The sequence below is a fragment of the Trichechus manatus genome, unplaced genomic scaffold, assembly GCF_000243295.1.
Source record: "Trichechus manatus latirostris isolate Lorelei unplaced genomic scaffold, TriManLat1.0 scaffold00152, whole genome shotgun sequence".
Taxonomy (NCBI): domain Eukaryota; kingdom Metazoa; phylum Chordata; class Mammalia; order Sirenia; family Trichechidae; genus Trichechus; species Trichechus manatus.
The window spans coordinates 3,381,996-3,402,837 of record NW_004444088.1 but is presented as its reverse complement, the minus strand read 5'-3'; the positions used below and the strand labels follow the sequence as shown (position 1 = coordinate 3,402,837).

The 20,842-nt window shown below is 44.5% G+C and overlaps 1 protein-coding gene across 1 annotated transcript; it reads left to right on the top strand.

The window, feature by feature from the left end:
* The first annotated feature begins 13,251 nt into the window (after window positions 1-13,251).
* Window positions 13,252-18,459, top strand: FABP5 (fatty acid binding protein 5). The gene is made up of 4 exons (XM_004385999.2): window positions 13,252-13,478; window positions 16,648-16,820; window positions 17,210-17,311; window positions 18,196-18,459. Exons 1-4 carry the CDS (start codon window positions 13,400-13,402, stop codon window positions 18,247-18,249), a joined length of 408 nt encoding a protein of 135 aa, XP_004386056.1. The 5' UTR covers window positions 13,252-13,399; the 3' UTR covers window positions 18,250-18,459.
* The last annotated feature ends 2,383 nt before the right edge of the window (window positions 18,460-20,842 follow it).

The following is a 20,842-nucleotide window of genomic DNA, read 5'->3' as shown; positions in this document are numbered from 1 at the left end:
ATAGTCTTTCTGAGGATGAGAAGAAAGTGGAGGCCAAACAACAGTGTTAAATTTTCCATAGCTGATTGAAATCCATAACTAGTATTATTATAACCATCAATTCTTAACCATTTTCATAAGCCAAATATGAATTGATAGAAATAATTTAATTTTTAGGTTAATTCTTTCCTTTTTCATCTTTGTTTCTTTCTCCATAAAGTATTTTTGAAATACTTAAACACAGACTGTATTTGCTATTCTCGACAAGCCTATAATCTGGGATTACATTTTTGCTGACTCTCCCAAACTTCTTTTAGGCAACAACTGTGGTTGGAGTATGCAAATAATGTAATTATGTTTAGCAGAGTGGAAAGGATTCTTTGTAATAGTCCCATTAAACAAGTTTGTCATTATTATTTGGTCCTTCATAGCTTCTAGCTAATTCTAAATTGAAAATGTTATGGAAATTTTTGTTTTTTCACTATTATTTTTTGCCATAATTGATACCATTTTCTCTCTCACTATATATATATATATATATATATATATATATGTATGTATGTATCTCCCATTGCCATCGAGTCAATTCCTACTTATAGCGATCTTATAGGACAGAGTAGAACTTCACAGAAGCAGACTGCCACATCTTTCTTCCATGGAGTGGCTGGTGGGATTGAACTGCTGACCTTTTGGTTAACAGCCGAGTGCTTAGCCACTGAGCCAGGAGGACTCCTTCTGTCTGTCTGTCTGTCTGTCTCTCTCTCTCTATATATACATATATATATATTTTTTATGCACACACATATATACTCACACACAAGAAACATATATATATAGACAGAGACTTACATGTAAAATTCTATAAAATATATGTTGTGATTGTGTGTGTGTATTTGTATATATTTGGGTGTCCAAGTCATTTTCATGTGGATGAAATATCTGTCAGCAAATACTTACAGGACGACCATAGGTGAATAAGTGAGCAGACATTCTGTGTTCTTCTAGAGGGCTAAACTAGGACCCCAAACTAGAGATTACTGGGAGCAGATTTCAGCTCATTAGATGTAATGGCTTTCTATCAATCAGAGCTATTAAAACATGGAAAGTGTTGCTTGGGAAGGACATAAGGCCTGTATCACTGGAAGGATTTAAGTAGAGACTGGATTTATTCTGTCAAGCCTTTAGTACAAGGAATCTTACGTGAGTTGGAGCTGAAGTAGAAGATATACATAATTTCTCCAAACTCTTAAGATTTTAAGATTCTCTCTTAATTCTGAGTCCAAATTGCTCATCTGTATTTAACAATAGAACTGTATAACTTCAAAGGATTTAGTAATAATATGTCTACTCAAGTGACAGTTAATTGGATCATGGATCAGGTTGACCAGGAATTATTGCCAAAATATGGAATCAGAAATTATGTGACCTGGGTGTGGACATCAGCTATCACGTTTTACTTCTGAATGTAGGTTAGTGGCTTGGACTAGCTGATGTTTAGGTTTCCTCCTAGCACTGAGGCCTCGAGAATTTGAATTATGAAAGACCAGTGTATGAAAGAACCAGAGACTTTACCTGCAGAGTGAGGGGGTTCTGCTAGACCACCTCAGCAAAGTGTAAAGCACAGGGAAAGCTGTTCAATGTTTCACAAGATCTAGTGTCATTGTTCATTTTTACTGGAAAATGCTAAATGAAAGGTTTGCTGAGTGTTGAAGGGATTTTTATTTTGCTTCCAATTACAATCTATGTCCCTACTTGCTTTCAAATGGCATATTAGGCAGTTATGATTTCCTCTTGCATCATGATGCGAAACTTTTTTTCTGGAAATGTATCTCAGAAATGATTATGTCAGCCAAAATGTAAAAATACCATACAAAGAAAAAATATTCAATTTGGGGGTTGGGGGAATACCTTTTTAGTTATTTATCTCTTTCATATTGTAAGTAACATTCTAGAACACAGTGGTAAATGATATTCTTTCCTGTTTCTAGAAGCTGGGCTTATTCTAGGATAGGAGAAAAGAAGAAAGAGAATTCCAGGAAGATACGTTTCAGTTTAAGGGTTTTCTTGCAGTCCTGGTTTGAGTCTGTGGCTTCTCAGAGGGTTCACTGCAATACCGGTCTTTCTTGACTAACTAGAGTTTTTATTACTTTCTATGATAATAGAACAGCAGAGCGATGATATTTTATACCACGCAGCAAATATAATAAAACCTGCCCTAAATGAGCTATATTCTTCCCCTAGGAACCAAACATAATTTCTATTGAAATACAAGGGCGTCAGAGGATGTGTGGCAGAAATCATTAAACTTTGTTTCTGAGTCTCTACTCTCCAAAGCGGGTGTCGGTGATATCAGAAAGGGAACACAGCAGGATCTTCTGGTCCTTAGCAAGCTGCCTAGGGTGGTAGAGAACTCCTGTTCTGACTTGTACACTGACACATTTTATTACACAAGCCATATACCTCGGCACGTACCACAACCGCAGGGACAGCCAAGTGTCAGCTTATTCCCAGGCTCATAGCAAAGGACCAGCTCCAAAACACTGCGAGGGATGGGTAGTGACAGAAGTTGCTTCATGATCTCTAACCCAGTACTTTGCTGACAAGATCTTTCAAATCTGAGCAAGGTTTACCTCCGGCGATGTTGCATCATTTGGCACATTAGTTTCAAGCAGAATGTATCCATTTTGTACACTCCCCTGGTTCCTGCAAATGAAATCAGGTGTTTAAAAAAAGAAAGTTTTCTTTTTTTTAAATTCTGAAACCTAGAGTTTCCAGATGCAATTGCAAGCAATGGTACCATGTACGAAGAAATTTTCTAAGGTGTCTTCGTGGAAAACTTACTTCATATTATAAAGATAAAATGAATAATGGGAAATCTGAGGGATTTCTGATATTTTCAAAGGCGTTTGACACTTGAGAATTTTCAGAATGTGATGATCTGAAACAGAATAGATGTTTAATAAATGGGAAAAAAAAAAGAAATGCAGTTTCTTAGCGGGTATAGGCACAGATACCAAACTCAATGACAACTGGGGTCTCTGATGTCAGGCTTCAGATCCTGGGGTTGTTAGTATTATGACTCTGCTCAGGTCTGATCTGGAGCAGTACCGTAGCAAGAGAGTGGGGGACAGGGCCTTCAGGAAGAGGGACTAGCAAAGCCTAGGCTGAAGGTCAGATCCCAAGACTACCACAGAATTACCACATGCCCTCCACCCACCCCTTCCTAGCACATAATTTCTATTCCACATTGTTTTCAGATGGTCTAAAATGCGACTGACTGGAATCAAAGGAATATGTCACACGCAAATAGTTTTGTTTGCCCTTCATTTGCGAGGAAGTTGAGCTGTCTCCACACATATTTCTATGATGTCGTGTGAACATGGACCCGCTGCGTTTCTTCCCTCCTTAAGGCGATATTTGGATTCTGCATTACATGATACTGGGGTGTCATGTTAATGTCTTCATTAAAATGTTGGCTTTGGAGCTGCCTGACAGGTGAGGATTTAATTCAACAATTCCTCATCCAACGTCATACAATTTGAGACACGCTGGAGAGTGAAAGAAGGCATTTTCCTTGGTTACCCCAGGACCAGCATAACCAGGACTTGTCCCAGGCAAACCAGGACTCACGGTCACTGAATCTTGCGCTATGCAAACAACAATGTGCTCAGTCCTGCTGACCCACCAGGGCAGGAAGTCCGTTAGAAGGCCCAGCTTTGCCCTGATAGCAAAGTCTGGAATTAATATTATTACTAAAACATATTATCTGGGGAGGGGTGGAGGGCACATGGTAATTTGGTGTTACTCTTGGGATCTGACCTTCAGCCTAGGCCTTGCCAGTCCCTCTTCCTGAAGGGTCTGTCCCCCATTCTCTTGCTAGGGTCCTGCTCCAAATCAGAAGAACCGAGCAGAATCATGAAGCTAACGTCCCCTTGATTTCAAGCTTGACCTCAAAGACCCCAGCTGCCGTGTTCCACCTAAAGAGCAGATCCCTTTGGAACTTCCTTGTCCTCATATCTGCGCAAAGTTCCCATACATTATGACATGGGTGTGAGTGTTTCTCAAACACGAGCCAGACGTGGTCCTCATTCTAAAGGGCAAATCTGATATAGGGTGTGAAGAAGAAAGAGCAGGGAGGGATGATTCCCATCTTTTAAGTCAATTTTATTGATATGTTGACAGAGTAAATGAAACAGTGGAGCTGAGTTAAAGAACATCCAAATGAAAATATCCATATCAGGAAGATGGAGCTTTACAGCTCAGGCTACCTGAAGCACAAAGATATCGATTTGTGGTCATTTTGAGAGAGGCTCATTTTGTAATGGAATATCATCTCTCAAGGTTCTATCTGCCTGTTCTTGCTTCCTAAGTCCATCCTATGGGGCTTTATCCTGCTTGGTTTAGTAGCAGTTAAAACACTGTCTGTGGAGTCAGTCTGCCTGGGTTCACATCCCAGCTTTCTCGCCTCTTGCCATGTGATCTTATACAACTTACCTAGTTTTCCTCTCAGGGTATTGCTATTTGTTTCAGTATTACTAATGGCCAAGAATGAGTGGTGATTGAGGAGACATAGTACACATCACTGCTGGCCCAAATGATGCCGTGACCAGTGGCTGACAGGTCAAAGAACCTCAAGCTTTAATCTGAAATAAGAAGTAGGGATTTGAGTCCACTTCTAGAACCCTAAGGCCTTGGTAGTTTAGGGATCTACTGTCTGTAGCCCTCAGTATTGAAAAGGGAAATCCACCTTGACGCTCAGGAGTTAGTAGTTCCAAAGAACCTGAAGGCCTTAGGACCTGCAGGGGATTCAGTCTGTATTTTGAGACTAAGAAATAGGTGACAAGATTTGAGATTTGTGGCGTGAATATTATTTATCCAAATCTTCTAAAAATATACCCAAACTAAGATCATGGTTGCCTTTCTCAACGGCGACAGTGACCCACATTCCCAGTTCCTGCATGGAATTACAGAGTTTAGCCGACCTAGAAAACAGAATGTGGTTCATGGGAAACTCAAATTGGTTTCCCGTTATTGACAGGGAATCAATTGTTTGAGTAACTGTTAGTTCATGCCAAGGATCCCTGGTGTCATGATGGTTAAGCACTCAGCTGCTCACTGAAAGGTTGGCTGTTCGAACCTACCTAGCGGCTCTGCGGGAGAAAAGACCTGGAGAAAACCCTATGGGGCAGTTCTACTCTGTCATACGGGGTTTCTACGAGTCAGAACTGACTTGACGGCCCCTAACAACAACAACATTAGTTAATGTAGAAAGAAGGAATTCAGGTACGCCGGTGGCAGGACAGCATGGAGAAATGCATGAGAAAGTAAAATGTATCTTTCACTACACACTGGTGAATTTATGTGTAAAGTTTGGTCAGTGCAAAAGTGAGTGGAAGAACAAAAGTATCCTATTGGGTGGGTGAACAAAAGGTTTCAGCCCTGCCTCTTTCTGGATGTGTGAGAGGCGTCACAGAATTGCCTAGATGCTGTTTTTGCAGCTCTGAGAACTATAGAGTAGTCTTCCCGCTGTCAGGTTGAGAGGACCAGAGACAGGATCAAGAAAGGGTTTCTGCTGAGATTTAGGTAGGGATTAAATGCTGGATGACTCTTCTGAAAAGCTAATTTTGGCAAATGGAAGAGATGGGCTGACCCATCAGGATAAATATCTCAGAAGCAAACAATCCCATGGTTTTGTAAATTTGATTTGAAAAATGATTAATTCTTGTGGCTAAATAAGAAAATGAGAAAATATCATCAAATGGTGTGAGAATTTGGGGAAAAAACAGCAAATTATAGAAGGCCACATGGACAGCAGAACTGAACAATGGGAAGCGGTAATCTGCAAGAAAAGAATCTGGCCTCTTCAGCGCAAAAATCTTTGGAGGTTTTGTTTTTGTTTTTGCCATTTTTAAAGGGCAGAGGTACCCTTTATGAATGTGTCTGTGTGTTTTGGGCTGTACAAAGGGCAAAGGTACCCTTTATGAATGTGTCTGTGTGTTTTGGGCTGTACTAGACCCAGACTTTCTGTATGAGAAGACTTAGGGGCGGCAGTTTGCTTGGAGGAGAATATGAGCAAGTTGGAGTTTCGAGGGGATTTGTTTTGAAGTTGTGTTTGCCTGGTAAGCTTACCATTTTTACTAAGATCTTGTGTTTATTGAGGTGACTTTGCAGGCATCCTCCTGCATGATTTCAAGCTGCCCCTTTGGTGCTGTGTTGCTAAACTTGGGAGACTTAGAACACTACCTATGAGGTGCAAAAATGTTAGCACAAACTATGTATTTTTTTGATCTATTGCCATGAGTTTTATCAAATGTACTTTCCAATAATACATAAGTCAGAACAGTAGTAAGATCTATGTAGGTAAGAGAAACTTAGTAATCTTACACTGAGAGTTTCCTTATTGAATGAATCATTAAGTCCTCTGTTTTATTTTGAAACAAATTACCTTTTATTATTGAACTTTTGCAATGTCTCATTTCCCCTCTAGCTAGGTTTTAGTCTAGTTACTTTAACAAGTAAATGCTTATGATGGAATAGTTAGGCAGCACTAGATGACTAAGACAGAATTTGGTACCAGGAGTGGGGTGCTGCTCTAACAGATACCTCAACTGTGGAAGCAGTTTTGAAACTGTGAATGGATAGAGGTGCGGCAGTGGCAGAGGATCAGCAGCAACAGAACCAGGAGACCAGTGCGAGACAGCGCTGGAGCCAACCCGCGGAGCGAGGGAGCTGAGTGCCTGTGCGTAAGAGGCTTCCTGGTGGAGTGGGGTGCCTCCAGGCACTTATTGGTGGAGTCTACCGAGCTTTGGAACACTTGCCCCAGCAGGGCAGATGCAGGCGTGAGGCCCGAGGACCGAGAGGCCACAGGAAGCAGAAGCTGAAGAGAAAAGGAACACAAGAAGCCGAGCTGCTTCAGTCTCAAAAGTTATGGCTGACATCTCTGGGGTTTCAAAGGGTGGAGCCATGGCCTCTGGTGTTTCTAAGGGTGGAGTTGTCACTCCCATGGACCGGGAGAATGGTGCGCCTAAAGCCGAGGGAGCAGAGTTGCTGTCCCAGTGGGCCTGGAAGGCAGAACTGAAGCCCAGGACCGAGGGGCCTCCACTCAGAATCTGGAGAGTATGGCCAATACCTAGAGTCTGGAGGGCAGGGCCATTGTGTAAATTGTCTCAGAGAACAAAAGATTATTTTCAAAGCCTTAAGGGCTAATCTAATGTGTTCTGCTGACTTGCTTGGTGCCTGCTATGCCTTCTTTCCCTGAAATTTCTCCCATTTCTCCCATTTCTAATGCTTGTACCTGTTCTGCCACTGTACCTTTGGAAGCAGATAACTTGTATTCTAGATTTCACAGATGAAGAGGAATTTTTAGATTTTGGACTTGGAGTTATGACTTTTGCCGTGATATGATGAGATGAATATGTTTTGCATGTTGCAAGGATGTGATTTTTCGGGGGCCAAAGGGTGGAATGTCATGGACTGAATTGTGTCCCCCAAAAATGTGTGCATCAGCTTGGCTAGGTCATGATTCCCAGTGTTGTACGATTGTGTAATCTGATGGGATTTCCTTATGTTGTTGTAAACTCTATCACTATGATGAGGTTATACTGATGAGGTTTATAGGATTAGATAGTGTCTTAATCCGATCTCTTTTGAGATAGAAAAGAGAGAAGGGAGCAGAGACCCACAGGAGCCTCATACCGTCAAGAAAGCAGAGCCGGGAGCAGAGCTCGTCCTTTGGACCTGAGGTTCCTGCGCAGAGGATCTCCCAGACCAAGGGAAGACTGATGCATCACAAGGACCCTGCTCCAGAACCAACAGAGAGAGAGGGCCTTCTCCTGGAGCTGATGCCCTGAATTTGGACTTGTAGCCTACTGGACTGTGAGAGAATAAACTTCTCTTAGTTAAAAGCCATCCACTCGTGGTATTTCTGTTAGATCAGCACTAGATGATCAAGACAAGCAACTAGAAAGTTTGAATGGTTGGCCATAACAGTCATGTTGTGTAACAGTCAAACTGCTTTAAGTAAAAGGTCACCTTTTATAAATGTTTTAATTAGAAATAATCTTATTATTGCCAACAAAAACAAAAAAACTCCCCCTGGTGGATGGTAGCTATGGGCAATTCCTTGTTATGGATGGATACATTAAAGGATTTAACTCAATATTCAGGGTGTGCCTTAGGCTTTGTGGCTCCCTGACCTTAATCTCATGTGGGAATTTTTTGCTGCTACTGACAACGGACAAGATGCAGGTCTGTACTCTGCTTACTTATTAGGGTTTTCTTTTGGCAGTGATTCTACATGGGATTTTCTCGGTGAAGATCTAGTTAGAAGCTAGGTATGCAAAGCATGTTTAGAGTAAGACAAGACAGAAAGAGTAGGGGTGAAAAAAACTGATTATAAAATTTAAGGAAGTGACTAGGTTTAAATAAACATATTCTCTATCCTCCCCACCACCGTATGTCTTATAAAGCCTCCTACCATGCTTTCTGGAGAGCAGAGAGAAAAATAGCTGCTACAGACCAATTAGGCAAAAAATGCCAAACGTGAGTAAGGTAGTTTCCAGGGTGAGGTGTACAACCTCCTGTCTTGCCTATGAATTGTGACGAGGGTGTAATCAGAAAACACTTAGGCATTGAAGTGAAAGTCATCCCAATGCTGCAAAGCCATGCAGATTCTTGCACACTTTATAGCCTTGCTACTCAAAGCATGGGCCCCAGACCAGCAACACTGGCATCACCTGGGAACTCGGAAGAAATGCAGGACCTTGGGCCCTAACCTGACCTACTGAATCAGCACCTGCATTTTAACAAGATCCCTAGGTGATCTGTTTGCACATTAAAACTGGAGAAGTCCCCTTTATAATAACGACATTGCTTCCCCCGTCTGTCCCCCCCCACCTTTTATTGTTGAATCTAGTCATGTGCTTAGGCAAGACTCAACTGCCTGGACATGGATTGACTACTTTGTGTATTTCTGCAATGATTTCTCTACTGTGGTTCTCTCTCTCTCTCTCTACCAGTTACATGATTCTAGGCCACCAATACTTCCCGTCCTGAGGAAATTATTATATACTGTCATCAACTCTGTGAAAGGCACATGTGTCTGCAGAAACTATAATTGGGACGTAAACTTAACATATATACTCCAAAGCTCTTTGTGTGACTGTGAGATGTGAAGCTGAGAAGCTATTAACATTTATCAAAGAAAATCTTAGAGAAATATCCCATTTTTGCCACTAGGTGGAAATAGAGTAATTTGAGCACATTTTTCAGGGACATGAACTACTAGCGCAGGAGTACTTCATAGCTGAAAGGGGCCGAAGAAATCACTTAGTTTAATTCTCACCTCCTTAACTTCATAGATTCACAGCTCAGAAAGATGAAGTAAAATTGCATCTGGCTTACAATGGATAGTCTTCTAGGGCTCCTATGGAAGCTGTTGGTGTTGTTAGGTGCCATCGAGTCGATTCCGACTCATAGCAGCCCTGTGTACAACAGAACGGAACCCTGCCCAGTCCCGCGCCGTCCTCACAATCGCTGTTATGCTTGAGCCCGTTGTTGCAGCCACTGTGGAGGAGCTGCTAGTATTTCCTGATTCTTCAATCATTTTCATCCCTAAGAACAATGCCAGTGCTATCATTTTCAGCATGAAGACGTACTGTGACACCTGTATCACCTCTGTGCCGCCACTAGAAAGAATGGCCAGCACAGCTATTAATGTTTGCCGGGGTTGGTTAGGATAAAACTATTGTCCTTTGTTTGTAACGCAATTAACAGCAATCCTTGGTAATTCTCCTTCCTTTTTCCAAAGAAGAAATACTCAGCAATCCCATAAACTCATACAAGACTTCCATCAGATTTGTTTTCACATTTTTTTTGGTTTTTACACCTCCTACGGGGTTCATGTTAACTGGCCTAGAATAAGACTTTAGTTAGCAGGTTCTGGGAGTAATTAATGCCCTTTAGAGTTTGAAATCCATTCTCATTAGTCTTAAGAAAAGAAGACAATCTGAACATTAGAAACTGGAAGGGCATTAGAAATCATCCACTCCAATCCATTGTTTATTTTCTCTTACTTCTTGTAAAGATGAGGCGTCTGAGGACAGAGGGGATTGAGTATGCGGCGTACAGCAGCAGTCCTCACCATACTCCTTCCTTTGCTTCAGCGGGACTATAACAGGTATTTCGGCCACGTCTTGCTGTTTTGTTTGTTGGTGTGTTTTAACCACAAAAGGATTATTTCTACTCATCACACCCAAGAGTGTGTTTAAAAGTTAAGTTTTAGATACCCCCCTAGCTTGGGTTTAAAAACTATTTCTTAAGTACTTAAGTATCTAGTACAGCGCCTGTCATGCATTGAATTGTGTCCCCCCAAAAATATCTGTCAACCTGGCTGGGTCATGATTCCCAGTATTGTATAATTGTGTACCATTTTGTGATCTGATGTGATTTCCTTACGTGTTGTAAATTCAATCACTATGATGTAATAAGATGGATTAGTGGCAGTTATACTGATGAGGTATACAAGACTGGTTAGTATCTTAAGCCAGTCTCTTTTGAGATATAAAAGGGAGAAGCAAGCAGAGAGACATGGGAACCTTATACCACCAAGAAAGCAGTGCCAGAAGCAGAGCGCGTCCTTTGGACCTGAGGTTCCTGCACTGAGAAGCTCCCAGATCAAGGGAAGATTGATGACACAGACCTTCCTCCAGAGCTGATGGAGAAAGCGTTTCCCTGGAGCTGACACCCTGAATTTGGACTTGTAGCCTACTGGACTGTGAGAAAATAAACTTCTCTTTGTTAAAGCCATCCACTTGTGGTATTTCTGTTAGAGCAGCATGAGTTGACTAAGACAGCACCATTCTCCCTTTGATATTTCAGTCACATGGGTGACTATGATGATGTAAATGTGAATATTCCAGTACTTGGGACCTGGCTATTATTCCCATCTTCTACACAGCACGTGAAGAACACAAGTCCTCACACACAAGAGCTGCCTCTCTAGGATGCGGGGCTGGTGCGCTGCTTTGGGTGTCTGGAAGTACTTGCATCTCTGATCAAGAGCAGAGAAAAGGGCACTCAGCTTCCCTCAGAACGTGGGCTTTTTCTGAACAGCAGAGCCTCAGCTGTGGGCTGCGCAGGCACTGAATGGTACGACTATATGACCTAAGTCATTCAGTATTAAAATGATACCACAGGAAAGACTGGGATGACCCTAAAATTAGGGCCAGGACTTGAAAGAAAGGGGGATGCATTTCAGGGTAGGTGATGCCCTGAGGCATGCTGGCGATGAAAAACCACCCTTAGATTTCACTTGTGTTAAAGATAATACACCAGGGTTGAGTAAGGATGGTGTGGATGTGTTGTGAGGTTGTTGACCATTGTCATAGGGGAACATGTGTACTAAGTGTTTGATGAGAGGCGATTTTGTTCTGTGGACCTTCATCTAGAGTGAGAGCGGCAGCACGATTGGAGGAGCGTGGTCGATGTCACTGAACCGTGCATGTGGAGGTTTTTGGGGTGGTGTGTCTTTGGCTGTGTGTGTTTTCACCGGAAAAAAGAAAAGGAAGGAGGGTCGAGAGGGGAGGGGTTTGACATGTCATGGGGTTGTTGACCAGTGTCGTGGAACGGTATGTGTACTGCTGTGGACCTTCACCTCAAGTACAATAAAAATAAATTTAAAAAAAAAAAAAAGATACTATAGGAGCTAGTGTCTTGTTCTGGTTTAGGGGGCTGTGACCTCAACACTCAGCTCCACTGAGTACAGTGAGAGAGAGGCAGGGAGATGTGGTGGTTCTTTACAAGGTCTTGACTGAGAAGAACCTGGATGGAGATTCGGTTCTGCACTGTGTGACCTTTCCTTGCCTCATCTTCCTCTTTTGAAAAATTGGAATAACACTCCCGCCAAAGTTTAGCGGAGATGAGAGCCAATGGGGAGTCCCTGGGTGGTGCAAACAGTTTAACCAAAAGGTTGGCAGTTCAAGTCTACCCAGAGGTGCCTAGGAAGAAAGGCCAGTGACCTACTTCTGAAAAATCAGCTACTGAAAATCCCACGGTGCACAGTTCTACTCTGACACACATGGGGTCGCCCTGAGTCGGAGTCAACTCAACAGTGACTGGTAACCGGGAAGAGCTAATGGATATAAAGTGCTCAGGTGACCCTGTGAACAGTGGGATCAGACTATTGTGATCCCTAGCATTTTCAATGGCTGATTTTCGAAGCAGATCACCAGGCCTAGTCTTAGGCTGGAAGATGCACTGAAACGAGTTCAGCATCATAGCAACACAGAAGCCTCCACGGAGGGAGGGGTGGTGGCTGTGCATGGGATGCACCGGCCGGGACTGGAACCCGGGTATCCTCCAAGGAAGACAAGATTTCTACCCCTGGATCATCGCTGCCCTCTAGCATATAGTAAACCAAACAACAACAACAAAATCCAAACCCGCTGCCATCTAGCGGAGTAGGCAATAAATGGCATTATCTCTGCCAAAGTGCCCTCCTCTCTGGGTGACGATTTTCTCACCTCACTCCATCTCACCTCCACAGGGACATGAGAGCACCAAGTAAGATACTGTAAAAAGTATACTTTGAAAAGTATCACGTTCTACACACAAGTATAGGGTATTATTATGATTAAACCCTCTGGAGTCTAAATGCTCCAGACTTGCTATTAGAAAGGATGGGAAGAGACTGTGAGGGGTTCACTCTCCGGGGAACATAAACGAATAAAACATTCTTGATCTTTAATAGCAACGACAATCACTTAAGATGAAACTTCCTACAGGGTTTTAGCTTAGACACAGAACTTCCTGAGACGTGGTGTCCTACCCTGCGGCTTCTGATAAAATCTCCTTCAAACTCACATTTACACCCGCCTTGAGGCCCTGATTGGGTCGGTGGCAGGTCCTGGGTGGCCTGAAAGGGGAGAACAGGTTCTCAGGAGGGTGTGAAACGCGGGTTGGCCCGCTTTCTGGGTCCGCTGACAAAGGGCAGTGATTAGGTCTATCAGTTAATTCCTGTTGCCCTGCCCCACCAGGGCTGACAGCTTCCTCGGCGGCATGGCGACAGGAAAAGGGAGAGGCGGGGCCTGGCCTCCTGGGTGCCCCCTTTGGCTTCCTGGGTGTGCCGAGGCGCGGGAACGGGCAGGGGCCGGAGTCCGGAGAGGGGTGGGGCGCGCCGGGCGAGTCCTGGCTTCCAGGTGGCGCGCTCGGAGCCCCGGGTCCCCGAGCAGGTGGAGCCGGTTGGCAGCTCCCGGCGCCGGGAGGGAGGCCCCGGGGCGCGCCCGGGGCGGGGGCCGTCGAGGCACCTCCCACTGGCCGCCCGGCGCCCGCCTTTATAAAGGAGCTGTGCGCCGGGTACCCGCTCGCCGCGCTCCAAGTCCGACCCATCTGCCGCTCCGCACAGCCGTCCGTCGCGCCCACCATGGCCACCGTTCAGCAGCTGGTAGGAAGATGGCGCCTGGCGGACACCAAAGGCTTTGACGAATACATGAAGGAATTAGGTGAGGCGCTCGGCCGGCGGCCTCGGCAGCGTGGCGTGCGTGTCCGTCTGCCCGGCCAGCGTTCGGCCGCCGCGTCGCCACCTCCCAGCAGGGCGCAGCGCCTGGCTGAGCGCTCGCTGCACCGTGCGCGAAGGCAGCCAGAGGAGCGGGGCGGGCGGAAGGCGCACCGGAGGGATCCCGGAGGTGTCACCGAGATGTCCCCCTCGTGGCCCCCTCACTCTTTCCCCCTCCTGGCCGCCGCTCCTCCGCAGCGGCCTCCCGGCACTGCAGCCTGGCCTTTAGCGCGCTCTCACCCCCTCCCCAAGCTTCGCCTCCTTCGACCTTCTCCAGGCAGCCTCCTTAACTCTCCCTTTTTGCCCTTCCCCGCTCCTCAGGCACCATCCCCCCCCACCCTCCTAGCCGTGCCATCCGCCCCAGCGTATCAGCACCCACTCCTCCTGTCCCGCCCTGCGTATCAGCACCCACTTCCCGTCCCGCCGTGCGCTCAGACTGCCGCATCTTTTGTTCCTCGAGGGCGCGCGGGCCCTCCCTCTTCCCCACGGGGACGCGGGGCTAGGACTCCCTGGAGCGTCTGTGGTCTCCCGCAGAGGCCCTGTAGAAGGTCTGAGGGAAGCTGCAGCTTCTGCTCTCGCCCCCGCCCCCGGGTCCCCTGCCCTCATTCACCGAGCGAGCAGGTCCTTCGGGCTGGCATAGCTCCGCGTGGAGAGCCGGCGCATCCTCGCCTCCTGGCCCCGGAGCGGCGCTCAGAGGTGTGGCACTGGCAAGCGCTGACCTTCTGCGGGTCCCGCCCGGCCCCGGCGCAGCAGAGGGCGGTGGCTGTGGGACGCGCAGTGAGGCCGAGTGTGCCTGGGGGTGGGTGCTCTTCGCTGCCCTGGCCTCTGCGTCTGGAGGGTGAGGTGCCAGAAGGCAGTGTACTTTGTGGGAAAACCTGGAACCTCTTGGAGCCTCTTAAATTTAATTTAATGAAAGGTCACTACGTAAACTGTTCATACTGTTAACAGCATGCCAGGTGGGCGTGGTCCTGCCCAAAGCCCTTGTCTCCTTGAAGCCTTCCAGGGAGAATCTCTGTAGAAGCTTCCAGTTCGCTCTCTTCCTCAAAATAGCGCTTCATTTTCTGTTACTGTCCTTTCCTAAGCCAGCGACAAGGAGTGAATGCTGGCTGAGATATCGGATAGGTGGCAAACAAAACAGAACCTTTGTCACAGGCCACCAGGAAGTGGGGTGAAGTAGCATAGCATAGATCCCATCTAGAAGTGATCGTCCAGCCCTAGACGGCGGAGACTCTGAGCATGCTTCCAGAAGCTGCTATCCCCCGCAAGTGTTAACATGACTGCTGTCTGATGCAGGAGTTACCACAGAGACCCGCTATTAGGAAACCTAGAGCCTGATGTACCTTAAAAATACTCCTTCACTAGTCTTTATCCAAGACAGTGTGATGTTGAGGCTAGTTCTGTGTTGAATCTTGAGTGTATTTATCATTAAAAAAAAAAAAAAGCTTTGCTGTCAAATCGATTCCGACTCCTAGGGACCCTAAAGGACAGAGTAGAACTGCCTCATAGGGTTTCCAAGGAGCACCTAGTGGATTCAGACTGCCAACGTTTTGGTTAGCCGCTGACCTCTTAACCACTGCGCCACCAGGGTTTCTGTATTTGTTATACTGTTGGCAAAACAAGAAGGCAGTTTATTTGCTTGGTTTTTCATTGTAAACATAGATCCAGATGACTGGGAAAAAAACTTATCATATTTTATATCTAAGAAGTACATTTGTGTATATGCACAGCTGTGAGGTCCAAATGGAGAACCCCGTTTCTCTGTCCGTTGAAAGTAAATGGGTGGGATCCCTGGTTTCCAAGATTCTAGAGTCATGAAGGTTGTCACACCTCAATTGATTGAGATGGTGGTGCAGTGGATAAGAGCTCAGGCTGCTAACCAGAAAAATCCAGTTTGAATCCACCAGCCACTCCTTGGAAACTCTATGGGGCAGTTATTTTCTGTCCTATCGGGTCGCTAGGAGCCAGAATCGACCCCACGGCAACAGGTTTTGCTTTTGGTCGGGAAAGCACAGAGCCCATTTGTCCAAAGTGACTGTAAGTACTGACTCAACTAACACCACCAGGCACCAGACCTCAGCGGGCAGAAGAGAAGGCTAACGGGAAATGCAAAGTCAGGCTGAATGATTGTCTTCAAGCCAGTTATTCAGCTCAGGTTGTAGCCTTCTCATCTATGCAATGGGGAGATGGCCTAGTTCCAAGAATTCTTCCAAGTGTTAACACTGAGGGAAATTATCCAGGATATACATTAAATTTTTCATCAATATAGTAATCAAGTTATACACTATGAAATGTTTTCTGTTTTTGATGGTAAGGTTATTTTCATTTATTGCCACCATGATTGTGTGAACTCTTGAAACACTGTGCATTTGAATATCTCAGAAGTGATTTCTGTTCTGTATAGCGCACTAAGCAAGTATTTATCAATGGACTTTCATGTGCCAGGTTATGAGTTGTAGCACACAATGGTTGGCAGAATGTAACGTATAGAAAAAGACTGGGCAAGCCCCTGAGTTTGCAGTTTTGAATGCTTTATCTCCACCTTCCATCAACTGCTTTGAGTAAGTAAATGTTAGAAGTCTGTATTTCTTCCCTAACTTATCACAGCATGGAGACCAAGAGCTGAGAGTGGAACCAGAGGGCCTGCACTGTTTGATTCCTGGGGGCATCGCTTTCTAGCTCGATGACCTTGGGCAAGTCACTGCAACCTCACATTTTCATCAGTTTCGTGGAGACGGTCATATCCACCATATGGGGCTGTTGCTGGACTTACAGGAAGTAATATACGTAAAATGCTGGCACGTGCTAAAACCTGGATACATGTTTCCAATAGTTACTGCTAAAGCAAATAAGTGAAAATAACCTGTGGCCGTCAAGTCTATTCCAACTCATAGTGACCCTATAGGACAGAGTAGAACTGCCCCATAGGGTTTCCAAGGACAGGCTGGTGGATTCAAACTACCAGCCTTTTGGTTAGCAGCCGAGCTCTTAACCACTGCGCCCCCGGGGCTCCAAGTGAAAATATGCCAAGCATATTAATTACAATGGGATGGCTGCTTTTCTTACATAAACTATAACTTTGCTTTTCCTGTTATTTAACATGTGATAACATTCTACAGGAGTGGGAATGGCTCTGCGGAAAATGGGCGCAGTGGCCAAGCCAGACTGTATCATCACTTGTGATGGCAAAAACCTCACCATAAAAAGTGAGAGCACTTTGAAAACAACACAGTTTTCTTGTAACCTCGGTGAAAAGTTTGAGGAAACTACAGCTGATGGCAGAAAAACTCAGGTCAGTCATAACTTATGTTATAAAATCATAGAAGCTTCTAGAATGATAGGCTATATTAATAAAATTCTTACTGTTAAAGGTAAGAACTTAATGAAAAAGTCTCAGGTTATTTTATGATTCAAGTTTGGCCAGATTGGTGAAAGCACCAGCTTCATAACTTAGTTTACTTTGTAAAAATAGCTTAAGGAACAGGAGAGAGAAAAAATGAGCATCTTTTGTGTGCTTCTGGATTGAAGAACACGAACTACATGAAGAAGATTGGTATGGGTTAATAAAGTAGACCCAGAAAGCAGAAGATGGAAAAATGTTGATTAAGGAAGTTATGATTCAGGGAAGCTCTTTGGGCAATGTACTTGGGAAGCATTAAAAAGTATGCTTTATTTTCGCAGACTGTCTGCAACTTTATTGATGGTGTTTTGGTTCAACACCAGGAGTGGGATGGGAAGGAAAGCACAATAACAAGAAAACTGCAAGATGGGAAATTGGTGGTGGTGAGTGCCAAACCTCGTCTGCCTTATCGGGCTGCTTCTCTGCACACATAGTTCATAGAACTGTTCTGTAGCACTGATCAGAAACCGGACAACTAGGTTTGGGAAAAAAGATGTAAAATAGTAACTCAAATACTGCCACACTAATTATTAAAAACACTTGTGTGGGGACAGGGAAGTGACATGATGGGACGGAATGTAGCTGGACCTAGGTTTAGTCTTTGCTGTTACTTTATGCTACAATCTTGGGCAAGCCGCCAAACTACCCCTTTGGGCATGCGTTTTTCCATCTCTTTGAAATAGGAAGTAATGTTTGCCAAGGACCAAATGGATAATTGGATGTTGTCCTCAGTCCTTTATGGGGGCGGTGACGGTTCAGTGGTAGAATTCTCGCCTTCCACGCGGGAGACCAGGGTTCGATTCCTGGTCAGTGCACCTCATTGCAGTCACCCCTGTCTGTCAGGAGAGGCTTGTGTTTTGCTGTGATGCTGAACAGGTTTTCAGCAAAGCTTCAAGACTAAGGTGGATTGGGAAGAAAGCCCTGGCAATCTATTTCTGAAAATCAGCCAGTAAAACTCTGTGGATCACAATGGTCTGATTCACAACCGATCGTGGGGATGGCGCAGGACTGGGCGGCGTTTCGTTCCACTGTGTATGGGATCACCACGAGTCAGGGACCATCCTGACAGCAGCTAAGAGCAACAACTCAGTGCTAGCACCACTACAATAAGTTCTAGCTTCTCTCAAACTCAGGAGTCCTAAAACAGATTCTCTCCGTATGTGAAGTAGGTCACAAGGCTTTGTAGGATTCTGGCCCTAACGTTTTACTACCACTGTTGCTGTGAGGTGCAAGGCTCACCTAACGATTACTGTTTTTTTTCTTCTAGGAATGTGTTATAAACAATGTCAACTGTACTCGGATCTATGAAAAAGTAGAATAAAAATTCCATCATCGCTTTGGACAGGAATTAGCTGTGCCAATGAACAAGCTCAGTTCAATGAGCAAATCTCCATACCGCTTATTCTGTTTTTCGCTTTCCTTACTATGTCCAGTTATTTCTCTCATAAACATTTTACATGCAACCATTTCAAAGTGTTGGTTTAATTACGATCAACCGTTTGGTTAGTAAATAAATGAGCTTGTGCCAATACTAGTGTTGTATTCATTCTTTAACTTTACGGGAAATTACTGATGAGTTTTAATAATTATGAATTGAATAAAATTCTGGGATAGCTTTGAACAGGCTATGTTGACATTATATTCTAGTAATTTACATGTGAAGCTACTTCCAAAGCAAATACATTACCAGTGATTGAAGCTTGTTGATACTATTTGAACTTTTTATTGCCTCAAGAATCTTAAATTTCTGGCAGAGACTGTTCTATTTAAAAGGTAACTATGTAAACTATTTATAACTTAAATATTATAGCAAAAGTTAAATAACCAATCATTAACTAAATCATATTTTAATGGTGCCCTTATGATGATCAGTCAGGAATTCTGCAACCAGAAGTTCATTTAATAAAGTTATTGAGGACCTACCATGTGCCAGGCACAGTTCTAGAGGTTGCTGTATGTCTGATCACAACGGACAAATCACTGCCCTCAGTGTGAGGAGGAACAGTCTAGCTTCAGAAGAACACTAAGTGGTCATTAACGAAAGCCAGAGAAGTAATAAACCCGTAAAACCCGTTGCCGTCAAGTCAATTCCGACTCATTACAAAAGTAATACAGCTCAATAAATACTTCTTGTGTGTATGTATACGTGTATGTCTAATATGCTATATGAAGAATAACTAGAATCCCAATAAACCTCTGTTCTATTTCTTGGTCCAAAATACAAATATCAGCAATTCACACTTGGAAAAATCAGTTGTCGGCAAAGTGCTGAAGTTTTGCGTCCATGATCCCCAGAGCAATACTTAGAAGTTCTGGTACCATTACCTCCGCTGCAAATCGGAAGACAGTTTCGACTAGCTAACCTGTCGAGGACATAGGAAGTGGTAGAGCTGTGTTGAGAACGTACATAGTCGAGTCAGCGCAAATGACTGTGCTCTGTCTCCCGGCATCACTGCCTCTTTGCAGCTTGTTTACAGATTCTCATTCTAAAGTCCCTCAGTGTACTAACAGAGACTTTTCTGGAACTGCCCTCCATGCACTGAGATGTTAGTTGGTAAGAATCTGCTCTCTAAGAACTCCCCAAAATGAAGCGTTCAGTGACGCTGGAGACCTGTGCTATCCAGTGGGTTGCAGCAAGTCATACGTGGCTCTTGAGCAATGGGTGTCTGGCTAGTCGGACTGAGGTGTGCTTCAAGTAGAAAACACACATTAGGTTTTCAAAGAGTAGGAAAAAAGGTAAAATACCTCATTAACGTTTTTTATAATGGTTACATGTTAAAGTAACATTTTGGGATATATTTGGTTAAATAAATATTAAAATTAAGGTCACCTACTTCTTACCTTTTTTAATGTAGCTGTGGAAAATATAAAGTCACGTTATATTGTTTCCTGGACGGAGCTGCTCTGGACGTCCTTTTTGTTTGAATTTCCACCTTCCTCATTTTAGTCTCCACCCTAGGTCTCCTCCCTCGTCCCCCTTTTCCACTTCTGACATTAGCATACATTCATTTGGCACTCTCCTTAAACCAAACACTGGGCAAAGGATCTCAACCCACAGCCACCCTCCATAATGTGTACTATTGATTTCTTCACTTAGAGATAAGGAGACTCAGAGTCTAGGCAACAGGTCCAAGCCATGCGGCTACTACAGTCAGAGGACAGATTGGGGGACAAGTTCACATGACCCTACAACCTGTGACACTAACCACCATGTCCTAATGCCTGTTTACAGACTGTGAAGAATTCGCTTGAGGGACACTGGGCCCCTGATTCGTACATGGGGGAGCTGTTGACATTTTGGGTGTGACAGCTTTTCATTGTGCTGTACTATGGCAAGCATCACGGGACGCTTAGCACTGAGACATAACTAATTATAATTTAAATTCCCACAAGTGGCTGGTGGCTACTGATTTGAACAGCACAGGACTCTAACCTAATAGATCCCCAAATCAGATTTCTTCTTTTTGACTTCAAACCTGCTTCTCTTGCAGTATTTCCCATCTCAGTCAATGGGAATGTCTATTCCAGTTTCCAGGCTAAAAGCCCTGGAGTCATCTTTCCTTTTGATCTTTCTTCCCCATCCCATATCTAATCCATTAGCCAATTATTTCCATTTTGCCTTCGGAATATGTCTAGAATGCTATTGTTTCTCACCTCCCCACCCCTGAACCCGCCCCCACCCCAGAGAGCACTCTGGTCCAAACACCGTCACATCATCTTTCCCCTGTTCACTCTAATTGCACCTTTACCCTCCTGGAGCTGTCATTTAAAACACAGGTTATAATGTCGCTCCTCCGTTGAACTCTGCTGGCTTCCCATCTCACCTGAGTGCAAGCCGAAGTCTCTACAGCGCTCCACAAGGCCCTCCGTGAACTTCCCAACACCCCCTCCTGATTCCGCCTCCTACTTCTCTT

Bases quoted from the DNA above. Each gene is read 5' to 3' on its own strand.
- FABP5 (XM_004385999.2), top strand. From the start codon at position 13,400: ATGGCCACCGTTCAGCAGCTGGTAGGAAGATGGCGCCTGGCGGACACC. The intron at 16,821-17,209 runs GTCAGTCATAAC...TTATTTTCGCAG, and splicing joins CTGATGGCAGAAAAACTCAG to ACTGTCTGCAACTTTATTGA. The intron at 17,312-18,195 runs GTGAGTGCCAAA...TTTTTCTTCTAG, and splicing joins AAGATGGGAAATTGGTGGTG to GAATGTGTTATAAACAATGT.